We start from the raw sequence: 24,098 nt of genomic DNA on the forward strand, positions 1-24,098 counted from the left end.
ACCATTAGAATGGTTATCATCAAAAAAAGGAAGAAATAACATGTGTTGAAAGGTTGTGCACAAAAGGGAACCCTTGTGACCTGTTAGTTGGAATATAAATTGGTATAGCCACTATGGAAAACATTATGGAGATTTCTCAAAAAATTAACAGAACTACCATATAATCCAGTTATTCCATTTCTGGGTATTAATCCAAAAAATATGAAAACAGTAATTTGAAAAGGTACCTGCACTCCTATGTTCACTGAAGCATTATATATAATAGCCAAGATATGGAACAACCTACGTGCTCATCAGGGGATGAATGGGTAAAGAAAATGTGGTGTGTATATATATAGAATGGATATATATAGAATGGATACTACTCAACTATAAAAGAAAGAAATCTTGCCATTTGTAACAACATGGGCAGACCTTAAGGGTATTATGCCAAGTGCAATAAATCAGATGGAGAAAGACAAGTATCATATGTGCAATGTTAAAAAAATAACTGGAGTTCCAATCATGGCTAAGGGGTTAATGAACCCAACTAGTATGCATGAGGATGCGGGTTCGATCCCTGGCCTCACTCAGTGGGTTAAGGATCCAGGATTGCCATGAGCTATGGCATAAGGTCATAGATGTGGCTTGAATCCTGTTTTGCCGTGGCTGTGGCATAGGCCGGCAGCTACAGCTCTGATTTTTTCTCTAGCATGGAAACTTCCATATGCCACCGGTATGATCCTAAAAAGAAAAAAAAATACAAATAATAATAATAATTGAATAGATAAAACAAAACAAACATGTAGATACACAGAAAAGAGTAGTGGTTATCAGAGAGGAGTGGCAGGCTGAAACAGGTAAAGGAGGGCCAACTATATGGTGATAGATGGTTACAGTGTATACAGAGAAAGAAATATATAATATTATACACATGAAACATAATGTTTAGGAAATAAAAAAGAGAAGGCACAGAAAATATTAGGAGTGAAAAAGGAGACCACTACATAGTGTATAAACTATAGAAAAGATAAAAAGATACAAGAACTTCCAACAAATTTGAAATTTTGATGAAATGGACATATTCATAGAAAACTACAACTAACCAAAAAGATCACAAGAAGAAATAGAGTATCTTATTGAGGAAATTGAAAGCAAAACTGAAAAACTGTAGTCAAGTGGCTTCAATGGCAAACTCTAATTAATGTTAGTCTTATACCACTCTTCCAGGTAGGGAAAGAAGAAATAATCCCCAGTTACCTTGAAGAATCTAGCAAACCCCTAAAACTAAAACCCGACAGGAACATTATTAAACAATTACATGACTTTCTTACTCATGAACTTGGATTTAAAACACTAAAAAAATAATTAGCAAATCTATCACCATGTAACATCTAACTTAATAGAAAAAAATTAATATTTCACCTTTGAAATTGGGAATCTGACAATGATGCCACAAATATTACCACTTCAACTAGTCAGCTTTGTAGTAGAGATCTGAGCCAATGAAAGCTCTAGACTAACTTAAGGCAATATAATAAAATAAAAAGTATACTGCTTTGGAAGGGGAGGAAATAAAACTGTGCTTATGTGCACATTAATTTTTAGAATAGCACAGATATTAGTAACAAGATTTTCCTTCAGGCACAGGATTGTAGCAGTATATATTCTGATAGGGAGCAAGGATTATACTAAGATGATGGGATAAGCAAACAAAAATCCCAGGAAATACAGCAGAATTTCTATCAACGGAATAAAAGCAATAAATAATGCCCCATGTCTAATCTGTCCTATAGGTATTGCTGGAGTACTGGTCTCAAATTATGGGGTGTTGGTGATATCATATGAGGCAAATGCATCTCCAAGGAAAGCTCTCAGGGTGCCTTAGTGTGAGACTGGTAAAACACATGGATACTCTCTTGATTTGGATATTTTTGTGGTTCTGTGATGTTAAGAGGCTGAGCTGCTTTTAGAAGCTGAAGGTTACATTGAGCCTTTGAGCTTGGTCTGCAAGTAGCAACATACTAAGACTCAAGCACACTGGCTAGAGGTCTTCAATTATTTAAGCCATTGAATTACTTCAGCAGGCCTCCAGCCAGGGCCTCAGTTAAAATAGAATAAAACAAAACAACACAAAGCTGTAATACAAACAAAACACTATATTACACATACCCCCACTCCCTAACAACCACTAATTTTCTTTCTGTCTTTATGGATTTACCTTTTCTGGATATTTCACACAATATGTGGGTTTTTTTAATCTGGATTTTTTATTTAGGATAATGCTTCAACATTTACCCATCCTGATACATGTATCAGTACTTCATTTTTTATGGCTGAATAATATTCCATAGCATGGGTATAGCACATTTGGTTTAGTCATTCAGCTAGTATATGAAAACACCACTGACTTTTCTGTGTTGTTTGCATCCTGTAACTTTTTTTTATATAACTCAATGAATTTACTACATTTATAGTTGTACAATGATCATCACAACCCAGTTTTATAGCATTTCCATCCCAAAACCCCAGTGCATCCACCGACCCCTCAACCTGTCTCATTTGGAAACCATAAGTTTTTCAAAGTCTGTGAGTCAGCATCTGTTCTGAAAAGAAGTTCATTGTGTCCTTTTCTCAGATTCCACATGTCAGTGAAAGCATTTGATGTTTGTGTCTCATTGTCTGACTGACTTCACTTAGCATGATAATTCCTAGGTCCATCCATGTTGCTAAAAATGCCAGTATTTCATTCCTTTTAATGGCTGAGTAATATCCCACTGTGTATATGTACCACCTTTTCTTGATCCACTCCTCTGTCGATGGACATTTATGTTGTTTCCATGTCTTGGCTATCACAAAGAGTGCTGCGGTGAACACTGGGATACATGTGTCTTTTCAAGTCATGGATTTCTCTGGATAGGGGCCCAGGAGTGGGATTGCTGGATCCAATGGTAGTTCTCTGTTTGGTTTTCTGAGGAATCTCCATCCTGTTGTCCACAGTGGTTGCACCAATTGACAATCCCACCAACAGTGTCATAGGGTTCCTTTTTCTCCACACCCTCTCCAGCACTTACTGTTTGTAGACTTTTTGATGATGGCCATTCTGGCCGGTGAAAGGTGGCACCTCATAGTGGTTTTGATCTGCATCTCTCTAATGATGAGTGATGTTGACCATCTTTTCATGTGTTTTTGGCCATCTGTATGTGTTCTGTTTCTTTGGAGAACTGCCTGTTTAGATCTCCTGCCCACTTTTTTTTGATGGGTTTGATGGTTTTTTTGGTATGGAGCTGCAGGAGGTGTTCATAAATTTTGGAGATTAATCCCTTGTCAGTTGATTCATTTGCAGATATTTTATCCCATTCTGTGGGTTGTCTTTTCATTGTGTTTAGGGTTTCCTTTGCTGTGCGGAAACTTTTAAGTTTGACTAGGTCCCATTTGTTTATTTTTGTTTTTCTTGTCAATAGTCTAAGATGTAGATCTGAGAAGATGTCCCTGTCGTTTATGTCATTAAAATATTCCTCACTTTAAAGTCTATTTTTTCATATATGAGTATTGCTACTCCAGCTTTCTTTTGATTCCCATTTGCATGGAATATTTTCTTCCATCCTTCACTTTCAATTTGTATGTGTCCCTAGAAGTGAAGCTGATCTCTTGAAGATAGCCTATATATAATGGTCTGTATCCATTCAGCCAGTCTATGTCTTTTGGTTGGGGCATTTAGTCCATTTACATTTAAGGTAATTATTGATATGTATAGTCTTATTGCCATATTATTAGTTGCTTTGGATTTGTTTTGTTGTTCTTTTTTCTTTCCTTCTTCTCTTGTTCTCTCCTCTTCTGGTTTGATAACTATCTTTAGTGTTGTATTTGAGTTGATTTTTCCTATTTGTGTATCAATTGTAGATTTTCGGTTTGCAGTTATTCTGAAGTTTTGATATCAGAGTCTATGTATATACGTAATTGCTTTAAGTTGTTGGTCTCTTAATTGCAAGCACATCTTCATTGTCATGCATTTGTACCCTCCTCTTCTCACAATTTCTGATTTTGATGGCATAATTGTGCATGGATGATTTTGTATCTTTATTGTATATATACCTTTGCTGGTGAGCCTTGTCATTTGCGGTATTTTTCTTTCTGGTTGTGGCCTTTTCTTTTCTGCCTATAGAAGTTCCTTTAGTATTTGTTGTAAAGCTGGTTTAGTGTTGTCGAATTCTCTTAGCTTTTGCTTTTCTTTGAAGGTTTTGATTTCTCCTTCAAATCTGAATGAGAGCCTTGCTAGGTAGGGTAATCTTGGTTGGAGGTTTTTTCCTTTCATCATGTTAAGTATATCATGCCACTCCCTTCTGACCTGCAGAGTTTCTGCTGAAAAATCTGCCAATAACCTGATTGGGGTTCCCTTGTATGTTATTTGTTTCTTTTCCCTAGCTGCTTTCAAGATTTTCTCTTTGTCTTTAATTTTGGTCAGTTTGATTAGTATGTGTCTCGGGGTGTTCCTCCTTGAGTTTATTTTATATGGTAGTCTTTGTTCTTCCTGGATTTGAGTGAGTGGTTCCTTTCCCATGTTAGTGAAGTTTTTGGCTATTATCTCTATGAATATTTTTTCTGTCCCTTTCTCTCTCCTCCCTCTGGCACCCCTATAATACAGATGTTGGTGTGTTTAACTTTGTCTCAGAGTTCTCTGAGACTCCATTTGTTTTCAATCTTTTTTCTCTCTTCTGTACCGCATCTGTGATTCCCACTAAGCTTTCCTCCACTTATTCATTTTTCTGCCTCCTGTAGTCTGCTGTTAGCTGCTTCTATTGAATTTTTTATTTCAGTTATTGTATTTTGCATCTCTTGTTGCCTAAGTTTTAAATCTTGTGTCTCCTAGCTCACGTTTGCTGTAAATTATCCATCTTTGCCTCCAGCATTTTTTCAGTGTCTTGCATTATCTTTAGCATCAACAGTCTTAAGTCTTTTTCCTGGAGGCTGATAATCTCCTGATCATTTAGTTGTTTTTCTGAGGTTTTTTCTTTCTCCATTATCTGAGTTATAGTTCTCTGTCTTTTCATTTTTATAGGTTTTTGGTGTGTTGACCTTTTTACAGATAATAGAGTTGTAGCCTCTCTTACTTCTGGTGTCTGCCCCCTTGTGGCTGAATTTGGTACAGGGGCTTACTGTAGGCTTCCAGTCGGGAGGGACTGGTGTCTGCCCACTGGTAGGTGGAGCTGATTCCTATCCCTCTGGTGTGTGGGGCTGTCTCTGGATGAGATTAGAGGCGGCTGTGTACCTGGGGGGTCTTTAGGAACCCTGTTTACTAATGGGTGGGGCTGTGATCCTACCTGGATTTTTATTTGGCCTAAGGCTTCTCAGCACGGATGGGTGGGGCCAGATTTTCCCAAAATGGCCACCTCCAGAGAAGGGCATGCTATGAATATTCCTAAGAGCTTCCAATGCCTTCCCTGACAAAAAGCCACATTCATCCCCTGTTTTCTTAGGAAGTCCTCCAAGAACTGCAGTCAATTCTGACCCAAACTCCTATGGAGACGTTGCTTTGCCCTGGGGCCCAGTACATGTGAAAGTCTGTGTGTGCCTTTTAAGAATGGGGTCTCAACTTCCCCTAGTCCCATGGAGCTCCTGTGCACAAGCCCCACTGGCCTTCAATGCCAGATGATCCAGGGGCTATTTCTTCCAATGCCAGATCACCAGATGTAGGGACTTGACGTGGGGCTCAGAACTCTCACTCCTGTAGGTGAGTCTCTGGAATACAGTTAAATTCCAGTCTGTGGGGCTTCTCACCTGGGAGGTATGGCATTGTTTATATCGCATAATCGCCCCTCCTACCTCTTGATGTGGCCTCCTCTTTGTCTTCTGGAGCAGGATGTCTTTTTGAAAGTTTCCGGTCCATTTCGTTGAAGATTGCTCAGCATTTGGCTGTGATTTTGTTGTTTTTAGCATCCTGCAACTTTTCTAAACTTATTAGCTCTGATAGTTTTTTTTGTGAATTCTAAATATAAGATCATGGCTTTTCTAAATTCAAGATCATGTCTTTTGCAAAAAGAATTTTATCTTCTTGTCCAATTTGGATGCTTTTATTTTTTTTTCTTGTCTTCTGCTGTATTAAAAGTCCACTTATTTAAATGTTAATCTTATCCAAAAAATGGCTTCACAGGCAAATCCATAATAATGACTGACTAAATACCTGGACATCCCAGCCTGGCTAAGTTACACAAAAAATTAAGCATTGCAGCATCATTCATAGGCTCTGTAGAAATGTTGCTATTTTCTTGATATTGATCTGCTAGAATATATTTTCTTATTTTCCTCCTATTTCCATGTCTGGTCTTCCAGCTGTTCAACAACCCCGCTTACCCTGCCTCAAACATGCCTATGTCTACCATCAGCAAAAAATACCCTAAAATAATAAAGGGATAGCAATTAACACACTATCGACAAACTTGAATGCATGAAATTAAAATGTTGACAAAAATGTGAGGTGGTATCAGTTAGAACAGGGTTTGGCTATAGCAGATAATAAGTGAAATAAACATAACTGTAGTTAATTTTTCCCTCACAGAAACAGACATAAGGCTCCTTCTGCCTTTCACTTTGGCCACCCTTAATACTGATTTACATTGCCAATGGTGGTTTGTGCAATAAAATGAACGTCAGAGCTGCAGCCCTCATATCTGGGTTGCTGTAAGTTTAGCAAATGCCTAAGTACAAAAGGATGCTACTTCTGACTCAGTCCATTTCAAGAAGTTTTTCCTAAAAACTCCTATATAACTCCTACCTACATCTCATTAGAAATACCATGAGAAAGGGAAATTTGGAAATGAATTTTAGCCTGACACACTTCCATCCAACCAAAATAAGGAGTCTACTATTAAGAATAAGGATAATACCAGAATTCTTACACACAGTGGAGAAATGGGACATCTTCAGCACAACTGCTACTTTAGTAATATAAACTGTTAGAGACACTTTGGAGAGCAATGTGATTTGATCTAATGAAACTGAAAATGTATATAACCCATGATTCAGTAAATATTCCACTAGATATATAGCCAAGAAAAATTCACACACAAATAAAGGAGAAGCATGATCATGGATACTTATTGTCTAGAGTTAAATCAGCATTATAGCCAAAAATGGGAAACAACTCAGATGACCAAGAGAAAATGGTAAATATTAAATGATGAGATATCTATTTAATGGAACATAGCAAATAAAATGTCTAAGCTAAATCCATATTTATCAAAAGTAGCTTGATCTCCAAAATAATGTCAGATTAAAAAACAAGTTGCAGAAAGTTATACAATGTTTGATAATATGAAAAACAATATCACATAATGTGCGTAAATATATACATATGTATAAAATTATTCAAATTTTGCTTAGAAACAGAATTTCATGATGAGGTAGTTTTGGAGAATGAAGGATGAAAATTAAATGAATACAGGGGACACAATGACTTAATTTATTAACTTTAAATATCAAAAAAAAAATGATACAAAGTTAAATTTGTTCACTTAGTGGTAGTTATAAATAATTTATTTTTCCTTAATATGAGCCCAAAATAGGAGAACTAAGTGTTAATTACCAAAAAGATTTAATATTTCAGTTACATATTTCATCAACAATGAAACTGACTGATATATTCTATCTACATTCTTTCTCAGTTTGATTTATAGCTTCAAATAAAACCATAGTGTTTTAAATCGCTAAAACTGTATTGGTAGACTGACTAAACATCATTACTATTCCTCAGTTTAAAAGTAAAAGAAGACGACACAATTTAAATTAATGCCCATTGATTATTTTGTGTATAGCTTAATTCCTTTAGGAAATAATTAGCAAGTCAATTTTCAACGAGAATGAAACCTTTAAAGATATGCTAATTTATTATAGTTGAAAATTTTATAACTAAGCAACAATTTGTAAAATGCACAGCCATTGTTTTCACTTACCTCAAATTTTTTCTGATAATATTCCCTCAGAGCTTCAAGGTCCTGGTCCCGCTTTGCGAGCAGTAGGGGGCGATGTTTATTCATGTAGTCTATGTCTGCTTGAAGCTTTGCATTTGCTTCTTCTAATTTCCTCTTTTGCTCCTCAAAATGTTTTAGTCGACGAGTTTTATCTTCAAGGTGCCATCGTAATTCTATAATATCTCTCAAAAAAGCCTCATGTTCTAGACACAGAATAAGAAAAAAAGAAAATTAGGTTTTAAAACAAAAGTTCCAAGACATCTTTACTTCATAATAAATATGAAATACTTTAGTTTCAGAAATTACTTATCTGTGATCTTGCCATGTCTAAAATAAGTTTAGTATTGTACTATAAAATTGCTTTCTTCATTATCAAAGGGATTAAACTATATAAAAATCACTTGAAAATTATATATAAAATTAATTTACAAAATAATGTTTATCTACAATAAAATGAAGATTATGTTGAAAACAGAATAATCTCATTCACAACAGCAAAATTAAAACATTAAAATGCACTGGCCTAGTAATAAACAGTATGAGTTTTACAAGGCCAAGAGGAAGAAAATGACAAAACGCTATCAAAAAATAGAAAAGAAAATTTGAATAAATGATAAAAATTTTTGTTCTGTACAAAAATATTCGAAATTACAAATATGGAAATTTCCCTCAATTAATTGACATATTTAATTGTCAATTAGCAGACTAGAATAATTTTAGAGAAACTAGATAAAAGATTTCTTTTTTTTTTTTTTTTTTTTTTTTTTGTCTTTTTGTCTTTTGTTGTTGTTGCTATTTCTTGGGCCGCTCCCGCGGCATATGGAGGTTCCCAGGCTAGGGGTCGAATCGGAGCTGTAGCCACCGGCCTACGCCAGAGCCACAGCAACGCGGGATCCGAGCCGCGTCTGCAACCTACACCACAGCTCACGGCAACGCCGGATCGTTAACCCACTGAGCAAGGGCAGGGACCGAACCCGCAACCTCATGGTTCCTAGTCGGATTCGTTAACCACTGCGCCACGACGGGAACTCCAAGATTTCTTCATTAAGTAAATTTTCAAGGTTAACCCAACCTTGAATTCTTGGAATAAAATTAGGTTGGCTAGCTTGGGGTTCTTTTCATCTTTTTTTAATAAATTTCTTGGTGGATTTTGCTGATGAATTCACTGAGGATATTTTGCATTTATATTCATGATTCTGGCCTGTAATGTTTCATATCTGTACTATCCTCATCTAATTTGCTTTATAATTTATGCTAGCTTCTTATACTAGGTGTAGTTTCTTTTATTTCTGTTCGCTAAGATCTTGTGGAAGTTTTAAACTGCAAGAAAAGTTCTATTGGCTTAATATGTATGTATGAATTTTGCAGGGAAGTATTTTTAGTTATTAAGTCAAAATCTTTCCTTTAATGGCTATATGTATATTTTGGTTATCTATTTATTCATCAACCCATTTTTTTCGGTGAATTTGTCTGGAGTTTTAATAATATTCTAAGACTTTTGTTCTAAATATTTTCATTATTATTAATCATTGTTACATTTTTATATACCAGTTTCATTCCTAATTGGATTTTCTCTGTTCTTGATTAAGCCTGCTATCGATTTTCCATTATTCTCTTTTTTCATTCCTCTCTTTTAACTGAGCCAACATTTAACTCTGTGTTAGAATGGCAGTGAAGCACGAGGCAGAGGCTGGAGCAATGAGATTGCAAGCAGAGTTATTGACCAACAGAGTGGTCTGGAGCTCTGAGCAAGCAAAACTCAGGCTCCCCCTTGCAGGGGAGTGCTTGGGTTTTTAGACACGGGTCCTTTTGTTGAGCCATGTAGTCTGTGGACTTGGGGCTATCTTTGTCTTTGGAAACTCATTTGTTATATGGGTTTGTTCTATATGAAGGAGTCTGCAAGTCTGGATTCGGCTGGGTTATACTGATTTTTTGTCCTTTTAGGCCTTGTTTCACTTCTCACTTAAGATTCTGCATATCTTCTGAGTTATATATATCATTAGTTAAGTATTTTGTTACTGGTTTTCTGTTTTTTTTTCCCTTTTTATTTATTTTGCTTTTATTTTTCTAAATTCTAAAGTCATATATTTCAATAACTATGAATCCACTTCTTTTCTGATATAATAAAAGCTATTAATTTTCCTTTAAATAGCAATTTAGCTTTCTTCACTCATGAAAGACAATTTTAATAAGTCTTAATGGCATAAACGTTTTCTAATTTCTTGAATTTGTGCAATGTTTGACACCATTCCCTTTTTTACTTTTTTATCCTAATTAAAACAATAGTATTTTTCTTTTAAGAAGTTAGTCACTATCTTGTTAAATATTACTATTATTATCTCCATGGTGATTTTCTATTAGTCAATCATACCTTCTCATTTTATACTCTATGCTTTTAACTATTTTATTTATTTTATCCTTCTCCTTATGTAGTTGTGATGCATGCATTCCATGTAATTTCCTCAAAGTTTACAGCTATTATGTTTTTCTTCCTTAGTCTAATAAGCCATCTAACCAATCACAGAGTTAATTAATTTTGAGTTATATTTGTTTTCTTTTAAAAACAGTATCTTAGTCCTTACTTTTATTTTAAACTTCTCTTTTTATTTCTGGAAATCTATTAAACATACCCGTTTTATAAATCTCATGTGTAATCAATACCTGACAACTTTCTGAATAAGATTCTGCTGTTTCTACCAACTCAAACTCATTGAATCTATACCTCTGTGTTTTATGATACTTGATACTGAGCTATTGTTTTATTTTGAAACTTTATCTGAGACAGTTCCCTGGTATCTAGATTAAAATTTCAGTCCTTCAGAAAAAAAAATCTGTCTTTATTCCTAAAAATGCCTGTTTTACTACCAACCCAAAAAGCATTTAAATAACATTCTCTACCTAACTCTATTCAGACATACATAGTAGAAATTTCAGTCACAAATCCATTTAGATTAGTACATTAAGAATTCTTAGGGAATATTGTTTGTTTTCCTCCACTGACCAAGCAAGACAAACAACTTTCTTTGCTCTTCAAACTGAGCAACAGTTTATTCATTATTCACACTTATCCTGGGGATTGCAGACCTTTGGATTCTCAGCTCCATGTCATGACCTCTAATTGGACTTGTCATTTGGGTGAGCCTTAGGCCTTATTTCCAGTCTCCTGTACCAACCAGATATGATCAAAATGGGAAACAAAGGACACTAGAGTTTCAGGGATTCCTCAAGGCTAAACCTGACACTGATGCCTACTCATCTCCAAAAAATCCCATTCCAAACTTAAATGTAGGCTGTGGTGCATTTCTTAATTTATTTAAAGCTTGTCAGAGTATTTTAAAGAATTTTTAAAAATTAAAATACATGAAAAAAACCTGACAGTTGAAAAAAGAACTTTGGTATCATTAGTTTCTTCTTGGATTCACAGTAGAAATCATAGTTGGAAATTTCAACACCTTACTCTCAACAACTCAAAAAGAACTACACAAAAAATCAGAGGGAGAGACTTGAACAGCACCATCGACCAGCTTAAACCAACTCATTTATAGACACTCTACCTTTTAACAGAAGGATATACTTTAATTTTGACCATACATAGAATATTTGGCAAGACAGATTAAATGCTAGGCAATTTTTATTCTAAGTAACTTTAATGTTATAGAAATGTTTCTAAGCATAAGCAATTAAATTAGAAATCAACAGAAAAAAATTTCAGAAAATAATTTTGGAAAAATCCCCAAATATTTGCAAATTAAACAACTTCTAAATAAGCAACACATCAAAAAAATCACAAAAGGATTTTTAAAATCTTTTTGACCTAATTAAACTCACTGCATATGAACATTCATGAAATACAACTAACTCAGTTCTTTTAAGTAAACTGTTTTTAAATGCCTATTCTAGAAAAGAAGGTATAAAATACATAACCAAAGTTTCCACTCCATGAAAAGAGAAATATTAGTTTAAATTAATCCCAAAACAAATATGAATTAAAAACCAGAAGAAATCAATCGAATCAAAGCTGAAAAACAACAGAAGAATCAAGAAAAGCAAAAGTTAACTTTTTTGAAAGATCAACAAAATTGATGTACCTTTTAGTAGACCAAGAAAAAAAGCACAAATTACCATAATCAAATAATATTTGCTGTTTTACAGAAATTAAAATAACTGTAAGAGAATATATTGAATAAGATTATGCCAGCAAATAAGACAACCAAAATGAAATTGACAAATTCTGCTGAAGACACAAATTATCAAAACCAACTCAAGAAGAAAGAGAAAACAGAAGAGACTCAAAACCAGTAAATAAATTGAATTAGCTATTAAAAATATGCTGACAACTTGGGATTTAGATGCACATGAATAGAAAACTCATTAACTGGACCCTGGGCAGAAAAAGAATGACTTCAAAGAAATAAAAAAACCCAAACTTGAAACTTACGAAGATTTAGAGATCAAACTCAAGCTAAGAAGTTAATATGGTTACTGGTCTACAACCAGTAAAACTTCCAGGATCCTAACAGAGGCAAAAAAAAAAGCAGTCTTCTACAGAAAATGCAGAGGAAGATGAGATCACTGTAAAATATGCAGAAACCATAGTAAAAACAACTCTGACTCAGTATAAGGAAGAATCAGCTGCAGCAAATTGTGCCCCCCCCCACCCCACTGCCCTTTGGAATAAAGAGAGTCTCTTGTCACACTCATTTGTGATTTAGACATGTAACTTATTTTAGCCAAAGGATGTAACAGTTTTGAGCTACCATCTTGAGGGGCATCCTATCTTTCTACTCATTCTTTTGTCCTCTTGTCACTTGGCATGTAAAAACCATGGCCCTGGAAGCTGCTAGCAGATGAGGATAAGAGAAACATGAAGCTGGCCTGAACCCAATACACACTCTTGATCAATCCCATTAGATTTGCACCCTAAAGAAAATTCTCCTCTGCAGCCTGAAGAAGGTTCTCTGGAGACAACCCATAGACCCATAAGTGGTAAAAAAAAAATTGTTTCAAGCTACTGAATTCCAAAGTGATTTGTTACAAAGTATTACTGTAGTAACAGATGATTAACTTATGTGACAAAACAATGTAAAACAGAACAAAATTAGACTATTAATTAATATATTAATATTCTATTAATTACTCAGAGCTTCCTCCATAGCAGAGGTACTCTTGAGAGCATTTATAGGGGACACAATTATCTTCACATCCATCCTTTCCGCAAGGTTAATCTCCACAACTCTCTCATGGACCTCCCTTCACCAGCCTTACTTTCATGTTCTTTCCAACTCCCTGATCCACTATGCAAATCCCTTTTGCCACTTCCCATCTATACCTCAGGCCAATTCTCCTCCAAGGTGATTTGCCTCCACCCTTCCCATACTGAGATTATAATATGGCAGCCCCCCAAATTATGTCAACATATCATTCAAATCCATTCATAAAACAGGGCTGTGATTTTTTCTCTCCCTATTAGATAGTCCTAAAGAAGTATGCAGAACCATAAATGTAAGTTAAGGGAAAGACAGAGAATCTATAGTAGCAGGTACAAGGAGGTACCAGGTGAATCTGAGTCATTAGTTTATTGGTGCCTTTAGAGGCTGCCTGGGTATAATATATATTTTTAATGTATAAGGACACGTTGCTATGCACATCCAATTTCATAATTTGCAGTATCATGCATTACTCAATTCATGCTGAAAAACTTATTTCTGGTTATCTTTTTTGGTAGGGAAAAAAAGGCATTTACTCAATTATTGTTTGCCAGTACCAAGGACTGTCACTTTGGAGAAGGTGGTACAGTGACCATGCAGAAAGGAAGGGACTCAGAGGTATAATACCTCAGCCTTACTCTTCTCCACCATCTCCCATGGTCTCTTGCCACTGATTCCCATTGGCTGAACCCAGAAGGAAGACAGCATACAAAAGATATCTTTTATGCAGTAATAAATAAGCCTCATGGGCTATAAAACAAAAGATACAAGCATGGGTGAGATGGTTATCGGGATGAATAAATCTGAAGGAGAAAACACAAGATATCTAGAAACAAGTAAAGTTTCATAAATTTACCCCTGAAATTATCAAAACTTCCACAAACACTGTACTTAACTAAGGAGATTATAAGTTTTTCTTGTCACATATGCTAGAGATTTTGAGGATCTAAAGACTAAAAAACATATAAATCTATAATTTTTAAACAAATAAAAGAAGTTTATAGATTATATCCTAAATATATCAATTTCAGGCAGGATATTCCTGAAAGCACATTATTTTTAGGAATACGTTACAAACAGAAGACATTTAAGAAATACTTAGTGATAATAGTTATATTTCATTGCATATGCTGGCTAATTAAATGCAATAAAGCCGGTGAACATAACTTTCAGTTTTATTTTTTGGTTTTATGGCAGCACCTGTGACACATGGAGTTTCCTGGCTAGGCGTCAAATGGAGCTGTAGCTGCAGGCCTAGGCTATAGACTTCACAACACTGGATCTGAGCCACATTTGCAACCTACGGCTTGTGGCAACACTAGATCCTTAACCCATTGAGTGAGGCCAGGGATCAAACCTACATCCTCCTAGAGACAATGTTGGGTCCTTAACTGGCTAGGCCACAATGGGAACTCCATAACTTTCAGTTTTTAAATAGATATTTAATAATACTGAATAAAAGGCAACTCAAGCAATAAATTATAAGCAATGTCAAGAATGTATTTCAAGGAGCTCCAGCAGTGGTGCAACTGGATCAGCAGTGTCTCAGGAGCACTGGGACGCAGGTTCAATCCCCACCACAGAACAATGGGTTAAGATTCAGTGTTGCTGTTGCTTACTTCGCGGCTGTAGCTCAGATCTGGTCCCTGGCCTGGGAGTTCCATGTGCCATGCGGCAACCAAAAAAAGAAAAAAAAAAAAACAAAAGAATGTACATCATTCAAAATGCATTTATTAGGTTCCTAGAATGTGCAGGCATGTATCTCAGTTTAATTTTATTTTCATAAATCCTTATAAAATTCCATATAGACTTCTAAACTACAATATCCAATATATAATATATAATACAAATTATAACATCTAATCTAATAGGGGCTATATGAGAGTATACATAAATTGACTGTCAAAAAGTTAAATAAAATCGGCCCTCAACATTGGCTTTTCTACTACTATTGACAAGGAAGAGCCTTCCAAAGAATTAGGAAAATTGCAGATGGCTCTCTGTGGATGTGAGCATGATTCCACTCAACAATCTACCAGGATCCAGAATTTCCCAGGACGACTAGTCTGACTATGGACTCGGTTGCCTCTAACACACCAATATATATGTATGTATTATATTTATAAATTACATACCTATGCTATCACAATGGAAGAAGATGAACACCATAAATTCTATTCAAACACCTTGTGAATCACAGCAAACTCTCTCCTAGCCTGAATGAATTTACTTTTGTAAACAGCTATAGATAGCAAATATTTTATAAAACGCATTTATTTAAAATGTGGGTAAATAAAGGTCTACTCTTACCTGAATTTAAAATGTTTTTGCATAATTATTATATAGTTAGTGCTTTAGTAAAGGGTGACAAAGAGCATAGAAAAAGGCAGGATTAAATTCAGCCCCAGCCTCGGCTCTGGGCCCATTTTCTGCTTCTTGAGTTCTGCTTCAGAAAGGAGTGAATAAACAGTTTAAGCTGTGAGCTCGGTATTACTTTTAAAAAGAGGACACAGTAATGAAACCCATGTTTATTTTATTAAATGAACATAACTGAGGGACCATCTCATCTTTCCTTGTACCTTCCAAAGGGAGACTATGGCTTTAGAAGACTTCTAACTTCATAACAAAGGTCTATGAATGGAACAAAAGTGTCTTAGTTTAAATCATGGGTTATACAGGAACCCTAATATAACCCATTTATAAAGCATGTGAATCCTGAATTTAAATTGTCACCCTATGATAACATAAAAAGCTTCCAGCCTCAGGCAGGATCAGGTGGTCTGGCACGCTTGATAAAAACAGGTTTTGGAGAATAAAAAGTTCAATACCTTTAGATTGTTTAATGCTTGACCATAGATCCCCCACTCTGTAATCTAAAAGACGTAGTTTCCTTTTTAAACATGTTATCTGCATGACTTGGAAACATCTTAAGTTTCGCTGCCTGCTAGAAGTTCCCAGAGCAAATTTACTATTCAGTTCTCAAAAGCAGATGCACGCAGTTCCTAAAATATCACTTAGAACTATTTCATTTTCCAGAGCTCCCCTTGTGGCTCATCAGTAACGAACCCGACTACTATCCATTAGGACACAGGTTCGATCCCCAGCCTCACTCAGTTTTTAAAGGATCCAGTGTTGCTGTTAGCTGTGGTGTAGTTCAATCATGGCTGCTACGGTTGTGGTATAGGTCAGCAGTTTCAGCTCTGATTCAACCCCTAGCCTGGGAACTTCCATCTGCCATGGGTGAGGCCTTAAAAATGACTGGAAAAAAAAAAAAAAAAGAACGCTTTCACTTTCTAGTATTTAAAGATGTGAGTGATGACACCAACTACCAATCACTTTAAATTTCTATAACTGAAATATTGTAGTTATTATAGGAAATATGTACCAAATGTTTGCATGCCCCTTGGGTACCACAAATTCCATGGAATTTCCAACAAACACCAATGACAGCAGGTCCATGTTTGCTCAGAGCAGTTCCAACCTAGGGCTTTAAACTTAGCATTACCATTAATAGTATCTGCTGTGCATGCAAGATAATGTTCACTCTAAACAGAGATTTTTTTTTTACTCAGAGCTTAATGAATCATCCACACTTCTCTAATAAAGTAAATGGCAGTATGAAAAAGCCTTATTATTACCATTCTGCACAGCCAACGGGATTTCTTGAAGTTTCCAGATTGACCAAGAATCAATTTTCATGTTAATCTTTTTCTTTCTTGATTTTTGTTGTTTTAAAGCTTCTTCAGCTTCAGCACGGTCAGTTTCTAGACTTTTAATGAGATAGATGGCCTCTGATAGCAATGTTTCCATTTCCTGCTTTAATTCTGGATACTTTTCATCTTAAAAGAGAAATATGCATTCACATTTATTAATGAATCAGTCTACAAGCTGGATGGCAAAAACATGGATACTAGTTGTGTTACTATCTTTTTAATATTTATGTATGAAATAAAAGAATTTCAGAAAAATTAATTAGCCTTTTAAAGATAGTTTTATTATAATACAATCATAACATTAACCATAACATTTGAAAACAGATTTTGAAATGAATATTTTATAAAGCAATTCAAATAGCTAAGTCTCAGCTAATACCTTCATGTATAATATTTTTTCTAAAGGGAAAACACATTCTATCCACAAGCTATATTATAGAGCTTTATTTTGAAATTATGTTTGTGTTTTCTCCTACTCTACGAGAAAAGCAAATCATAATGATTACATCAGATAAATACTGAAAATCCGCAGATGGTTCCTAGAAAAAAGGCGCTTTATATTCTTTATCTTATCAGATAAAAACATCCCTAGTTATCCTTGCCAGAAATTCATCTTTGTTTCCAAATTCTATTTATGCAGTTATAATACAAATTAACTCCTTTATGAGAGATATTTGTGATTCCTAGTTCACAGCTCAGGAATGATATGGTTTAATGTTAACAAAATGATTAATATGGGAATTCATTCATCTATTTATGCAAGAAATGGGTAGAGGACCCAAACAATTAAGAATAAAAAGTGTCCAAAATATTGTAGAATTTGAAAACTGAATATTTATATCTGGAATCTAATATACAGCACTAATGAACCCTTCCACAGAAAACAAACTCATGGACTTGGAGAACAGACTTGCCAAGGGGGAGGAGGCGGGAGTGGGATAGACTGGGAATCTGGGGGTATTAGATGCAAACTATTGCCTTTGGAACGGATAAGCAATGAGATCATACTGTATAGCACGGGGAGCTATATTTAGTCACTTGTGATGAAGCATGATGGAGGACAATGTGAGAAAAAGAATGTATATGTGTGTGAGAGAGAGACTGGGTCACTTTTCTGTATAGTAGAAAATTGACAGACACTGTAAACTATAATGGAAAAAATAAAAATCGTCAATTAAAAAGAAAGAAAACTGAATAGAAACTGTACATTCTATGGAGTTCCTGTCGCAGCTCAATGGTTAATGAATCTGACTAGGAACCATGAGGTCTCGGGTTCGATCCCTGGCTTTGCTCAGTGGGTTAAGGATCCAATATTACTGTGAGCTGTGGTGTGGGTTGCAGATGTGGCTTGGACCCCGATTGCTGTGGCTCTGTCAGAGGACGGCAGCTACAGCTCTGGTTTGACCCCTAGCCTGGGAACCTTCATATGCCATGGGAGCAGCCCAAAAAAAGTCAAAAAGACAAAAAAAAAAAAAAAAAAAGAAAAAAGAAAGAAAAAAAGAAACTGTACATTCTAGGTAATATGCTCTTTCCCTGGAAATAGATCAGTAAGAAGACAGATATGAGTCCCATTCTGTTGAGACTGATACTTGTACACAGTGGTTTTTGCCAAAATGTGACATGATGAGACGACATAAACAAACAAAGTATCAGCAAAGGCAAAGCACCCAAAGAGCTGAGGCTGGAGGAAAAAAAGTTAAACTGATCAAGAAAGGCAACTAAGAGACCTTCATTTTATTTTGCTTTGCTTTACTTTTTGGACAATAAAGACTGACTTTTTTTTGTTGTTGGAAGGTAGTATTACATAATGGTTATTAGGGAAAGCTCAGCACTCACTCAGTTTCTATTTCTAACTTAATCTCCTTGCCAAAGAAATTCAGTGTGTGGCTGAAAAAAAATTCCTGAGAAACAAGTTTTTCTATTGTAATGGATAAAATTATCTTTCTCTGGCCTGATCTTGTACTTTGGCTACATTATTTGGTCTATGGTACTCAATTTTGAAATTCTACAATATCTTGGACATGTTTTATTCTTAACTGTCTGATTTTTATGACAACATACACATTGAACACTGTGATCTCCAGCCAACACATGATCATTCAATTTCCATAACAAGATTTCAGTTTGAAACACATTAATGAAACTTAAAATTAAAGCACTCTTGGAGTTCTCTTGTGATGTTGTGGCTTACAAATCCAGCATTGTCACTGTAGACAATGTCACTGCATTGTCCAGCATTGTCACTGAGTTGTTGCAGTGACACAGGTTCAATCTGTGGCCAAAGAAATTCCACATGCTGTAAGAGTGGCCAAAATAAATAAATTAATCATAGCACTTCTGATTGTGTATATATATATGTGCTCTACAAAAGGTGTCCATTATGTTTGTGTGAGATGTCTTTTATATCATTTTTATGATAGCAGTCTAAAATAAATGCTATGTGTATAACTTAAGGTACATCCAATTCATTCTATTTAAAGCTGCCTGAATTTTTTTCCACAATATCACCTCGATTAGTTTTACTATTTCACATTAAGTGAGCAACCACCTGCATTTTGTACTAGCATATTTAATCACGAAAAAATTTTTGTGAGAGATGGGATTAAGCTGACAAACTAGAAGGACTGAAGCTCAACTTCTCTCCTAAAAACAACAAAATTCACAAATAAAGCCTGAGCAATCTTCACCCAAATGGACCAGAAACCTTAAAAAAGATATCCTACTCCAGAAGACAAAGAGGAGGACACATCAAGAGGTAGGAGGGGCGATTTCACGATATAAAAAAACCCGTACCTTCCAGGTGGGAAGCCCCACAGATGGAAACTAACGGGTTCACAGAGACTCACCTACAGGAGTGAGAGTTCTGTGCCCCACATCAAACTCTCATGTGTGGGGATCTGACACTGGGAGAAAGAGCCCCTGGAGCATCTGGCATTGAAGGCCAGTGGGGCTTGTGCACAGGAGCTCCACAGGACTGAGGAAAACAGAGACCCCATTCTTGAAAGGCACACACAGATGTTCACATGCATTGGGTCCCAGGACAAAGCAAAGTCTCCATAGGAATCGGTCAAACCTGACTGCAGTTCTTGGAGGACGTCCTGGGAAAACAGGGGTGAATGTGGCTTGTTGTGAGGGAAGGACATTGAAAGCAAAGCTCTCAGGAATATTCAGCAGCTATGCCTTTCTCTGGAGGTGGCCATTTTGGGAAAACCTGGCCCCACCTGTCAGTCAGCACTGAGAAGCCCCAGGGCAAACAACAATCCAGGTGGGATCACAGCCCTGCCCCTCAGTAAATAGGCTGCCTAAAGACCCCTCAGGCACACAGCTGCCTCTAATCCCATCCAGAGACTAAGCCCCACCTATCAGAGGGATTAGAATCAGCTCCACCTACCAGTGGGCAGGCATAAGGCCCTCCCATCAGGAAGCCTACAGCAAGCCCCCACACCGACTTCAGCCAGAAGGGAGGCAGACACCAGAAGTAAGAGAGGCTACAACTCTATTATCTGTAAAAAAGGTCAACACACCAAAAACCTATAAAAATGAAAAGACAGAGAACTATAACTCAGATAATGGAGAAAGGAAAAACCCCAGAAAATCAGAAAGGTGATGAGGACATTCTCAGCCTCCAGGAAAAAGACTTTAGATTATTGATGTTGAAGATGATGCAGGACATTGGAAATAAACCACAGGTAAAGATGGATACCTTACAGGAAACACTGACCAGAGGGATACAAGCTATAAAACTTAAACAAGAAGAGATGCAAAATATAATAACTGAAATAAAAAATTCACTAGAAGCAGCTAACAGCAGAATACAGGAGGAAGAAGAATGAATAAGCGAGGTGGAGGACAGATCAGTAGAAATTAGGGATGCAGAACAGAAAAGAGAAAAAAGATTGAAAACAAATGAAGTGAGTCTTAGAGAACTCTGGGACAATGTTAAACGCACCAACATCCGTATTATAGGGGTGCCAAAAGGAGAAGAGAGAGAGGAGACAGAAAAAATATTCATAGAGATAATAGCCAAAAACTTCCCTAACATGGGAAAGGAACCACTCACTCAAATCCAGGAAGCACAAGGAGTACCATATAAAATAAACCCTAGGATGAATACACCGAGACACATGCTAATCAAACTGACCAAAATTAAAGACAAAGAGAATATCTTGAAAGCAGCTAGGGAAAAGAAACAAATAACATACAAGGGAACCCCAATCAGGTTATTGGCAGATTTTTCAGCAGAAACTCTGCAGGTCAGAAGGGAGTGGCATGATATACTTAACATGATGAAAGGAAAAAACCTCCAACCAAGATTACCCTGCCCAGCAAGGCTCTCATTCAGATTTGAAGGAGAAATCAAAACCTTCACAGATAATCAAAAGCTCAGAGAGTTCAGCAACACTAAACCAGCCTTACAACAAATACTAAAGGAACTTCTATAGGCAGAAAAGAAAAGACAGCAACAGGGAACAAAAATACCACAAATGACAAGGCTCACCAGTAAAGATACAGTAAAGATACAAAAACATCCATGCACAGTTATACCACCAAAATCAGAAATCATGAGAAGAGATGAGTACAAATGCAGGACACTGGAAATGAACTTGCAATTAAGAGACCAACAACTTAAAGCAATTTCGTATATACATAGACTCTCATATCAAAACTTCAGAATAACTGCAAACCAAAAATCTACAATTGATACACAAATAAGAAAAATCAACTCAAATACAACACTAAAGATAGTCATCATACCAGAAGAGGAGAGAACAAGAGAAGAAGGAAAGAAAAAAGAACAACAAAAACAAATCCAAAGCAATTAATAAAATGGCTATAAGAACATACATATCAAAAATTACCTTAAATGTTAATGGACAAAACGCCCCAACCAAAAGACATAGACTGGCTGAATGGATACAAAAACAAGACCTGTATATATGCTGTCTTCAAGAGACCAACTTCACTTCTAGGGACACATACAAATTGAAAGTGAGAGGATGGAAGAAAATATTTCATGCGAACAGGAATCAAAAGAAAGCTGGAGTAGCAATACTTGAATCAGACAAAATAGACTTTAAAATAAAGTTAACTTTAAGAGACAAAGAAGGTCATTACATAATGATCAAAGGATCAATCCAAGAAGAAGATATAACAATTTTAAATATCTACGCACCAAACATAGGTTCACCACAATATATAAGGCAACTGCTAACAACCTTAAAAGAACAAATCAACAGTAACACAATCATAGTGGGGGACTTTAACACCCCACTTACAGCAAAGGACAGATCAACCAGACAGAAAATCAATGAGGAAACACAAGTCCTGAATGATTCATTAAACAAGATGTACTTAATATATATATTTATAGGACAGTCCATCCAAAAGCAACAGAAATACACATTCTTCTCAAGTGCACATGGAACATTCTCTAAGACTGATCACATCCTGCGCTACAAATCAAGCCTTGGTAGCTTTAAGAAAATTGAAATCATATCAAGCATCTTTTTGACCACAACACTATATGACTGGAAATCAACAACAAGAAAAAATCTGCAAAAAACACAAACACGTGGAGACTCAACAACATGCTACTAAACAACCAATGGATCACTGAAGAAATCAAAGAGGAAATTAAGAAATACCTACAAGCAAATGACAACAAAGATATGACACTCCAAAACCTATGGGATGCAGCAAAATCCATTCTAAGAGGAAAGTTTAGAGCAAACACACCTCAGGAAACAAGAAAGAGCTCAAATAAACAAGATAACATTACATCTAAAGCAGCTGGGGAGAGAAGAACAGACAAGACCTAAAGTTAGTGGAAGGAAAGAAATCGTAAAGATCAGAGCAGGAATCAATGAAATAGAAACAAAGAAAACCATAGAAAAGATCAATGAAACGAAAAGGTGGTTCTTCCAAAACATCAATGAAATTGATAAACCCCTAGCCAGACTTATCAAGCAAAAAAGAGAGAGGACTCAAATCAATAAAATTGGAAATGAAAAAGGAAAACACAGAAAAATGGACACCACAGAAATAAAAAGGATCATAAGAGACTACTATATGCAACTATATGCCAATAAAACAGAAAACCTAGAAGAAATGGACAAATTCTCATAAAAGTACAATCTTCCAAGACTAAACCAAGATGAAAGAGAAAAGATGAATGGACCAATCACAAGAACTGAAATTAAAACTGTGATGAAAAAACTTCCAGCAAACAAAAGTCCAGGACCAGATGGCTTCACAGGTGAATTCTATCCAACATTTGGAGAAGAGCTAACACCGATCCTTCTGAAACTAGTCCAAAAAATTGCAGAGGAAGGGACACTCCCAAACTCATTCTATGAGGCCACCATCACCCTGATACCAAAACCAGACAAAGATACCACAAACAAAGAAAACTACAGGCCACTTTCACTGGTGAACATCGATGCAAAAGTCCTCAACAAAATACTAGCAAACTGCATCCAACAGTACATTAAAATGATTGTATATCATGACCAAGTGGGATTTATCCCAGGGATGCAAGGGTTCTTCAATATCCACAAATCCATCAGTGTGATACACCACATTAACAAACTGAAGAATAAAAACCATATGATCCTCTCAATAGACACAGCAAAAGCCTTTGACAAAGTCCAACACCATTTCTGATAAAAACCCTTCAGAAAGTGGGCATAGCAGGAACCTACCTCAACATAATAAAGGCCGTATATGACAAGCCCACAGTGAACATCATTCTCAATGGTGAAAAGCTGAAAGAATTCCCGCTGAGATCAGGAATAAGACAGGGATGTCCACTGTCACCACTGCTATTCAACATAGTTTTGGAAGTCCTAGGCATGGCAATTAGAAGAAAAAGAAATAAAAGGAATCCAGATTGGAAAGGTAGAAGTAAAACTACCGCTATTTGCAGATGACATGATACTATACCTAGAGAATCCTTTTAAAGACTCTACCAGAAAACTGTTAGAACTCATCCATGAATTTGGCAAAATCGCAGGATACAAAATTAATACACAGAAATCGACTGCATTTGTATACACTAACAATGAAAGAGCAGAAAGAGGAATAAGGGAAGCAGTCCTGTTTACCATCACATCCAAAAGAGTAAAATACCCAGGAGTAAACCTACCTAAAGAGACAAAAGACCTGCACTCTGAAAACTATAAGACTCTGATGAAAGAAATCAAAGATGACACAAATAGATAGAAGAATATACC

At 36.0% G+C, this 24,098-nt stretch overlaps 1 protein-coding gene across 1 annotated transcript in view; it reads right to left on the reverse strand.

The window, feature by feature from the left end:
• The window catches only part of CCDC178 (coiled-coil domain containing 178), a 421,961-nt gene that overhangs the window by 368,135 nt on the left and 29,728 nt on the right, over positions 1–24,098 (reverse strand). Inside the window, exons 6-7 of the mRNA XM_021097611.1 lie at positions 16,792–16,992; positions 7,929–8,149 (exon numbers count right to left, since the gene is read on the reverse strand). Coding sequence (XP_020953270.1) covers positions 7,929–8,149; positions 16,792–16,992 — 422 coding nt within the window. The remainder of the gene's footprint in view (positions 1–7,928; positions 8,150–16,791; positions 16,993–24,098) is intronic.

This window comes from Sus scrofa, chromosome 6, assembly GCF_000003025.6.
Source record: "Sus scrofa isolate TJ Tabasco breed Duroc chromosome 6, Sscrofa11.1, whole genome shotgun sequence".
In the NCBI taxonomy this organism is placed as follows: Eukaryota; Metazoa; Chordata; class Mammalia; order Artiodactyla; family Suidae; genus Sus; species Sus scrofa.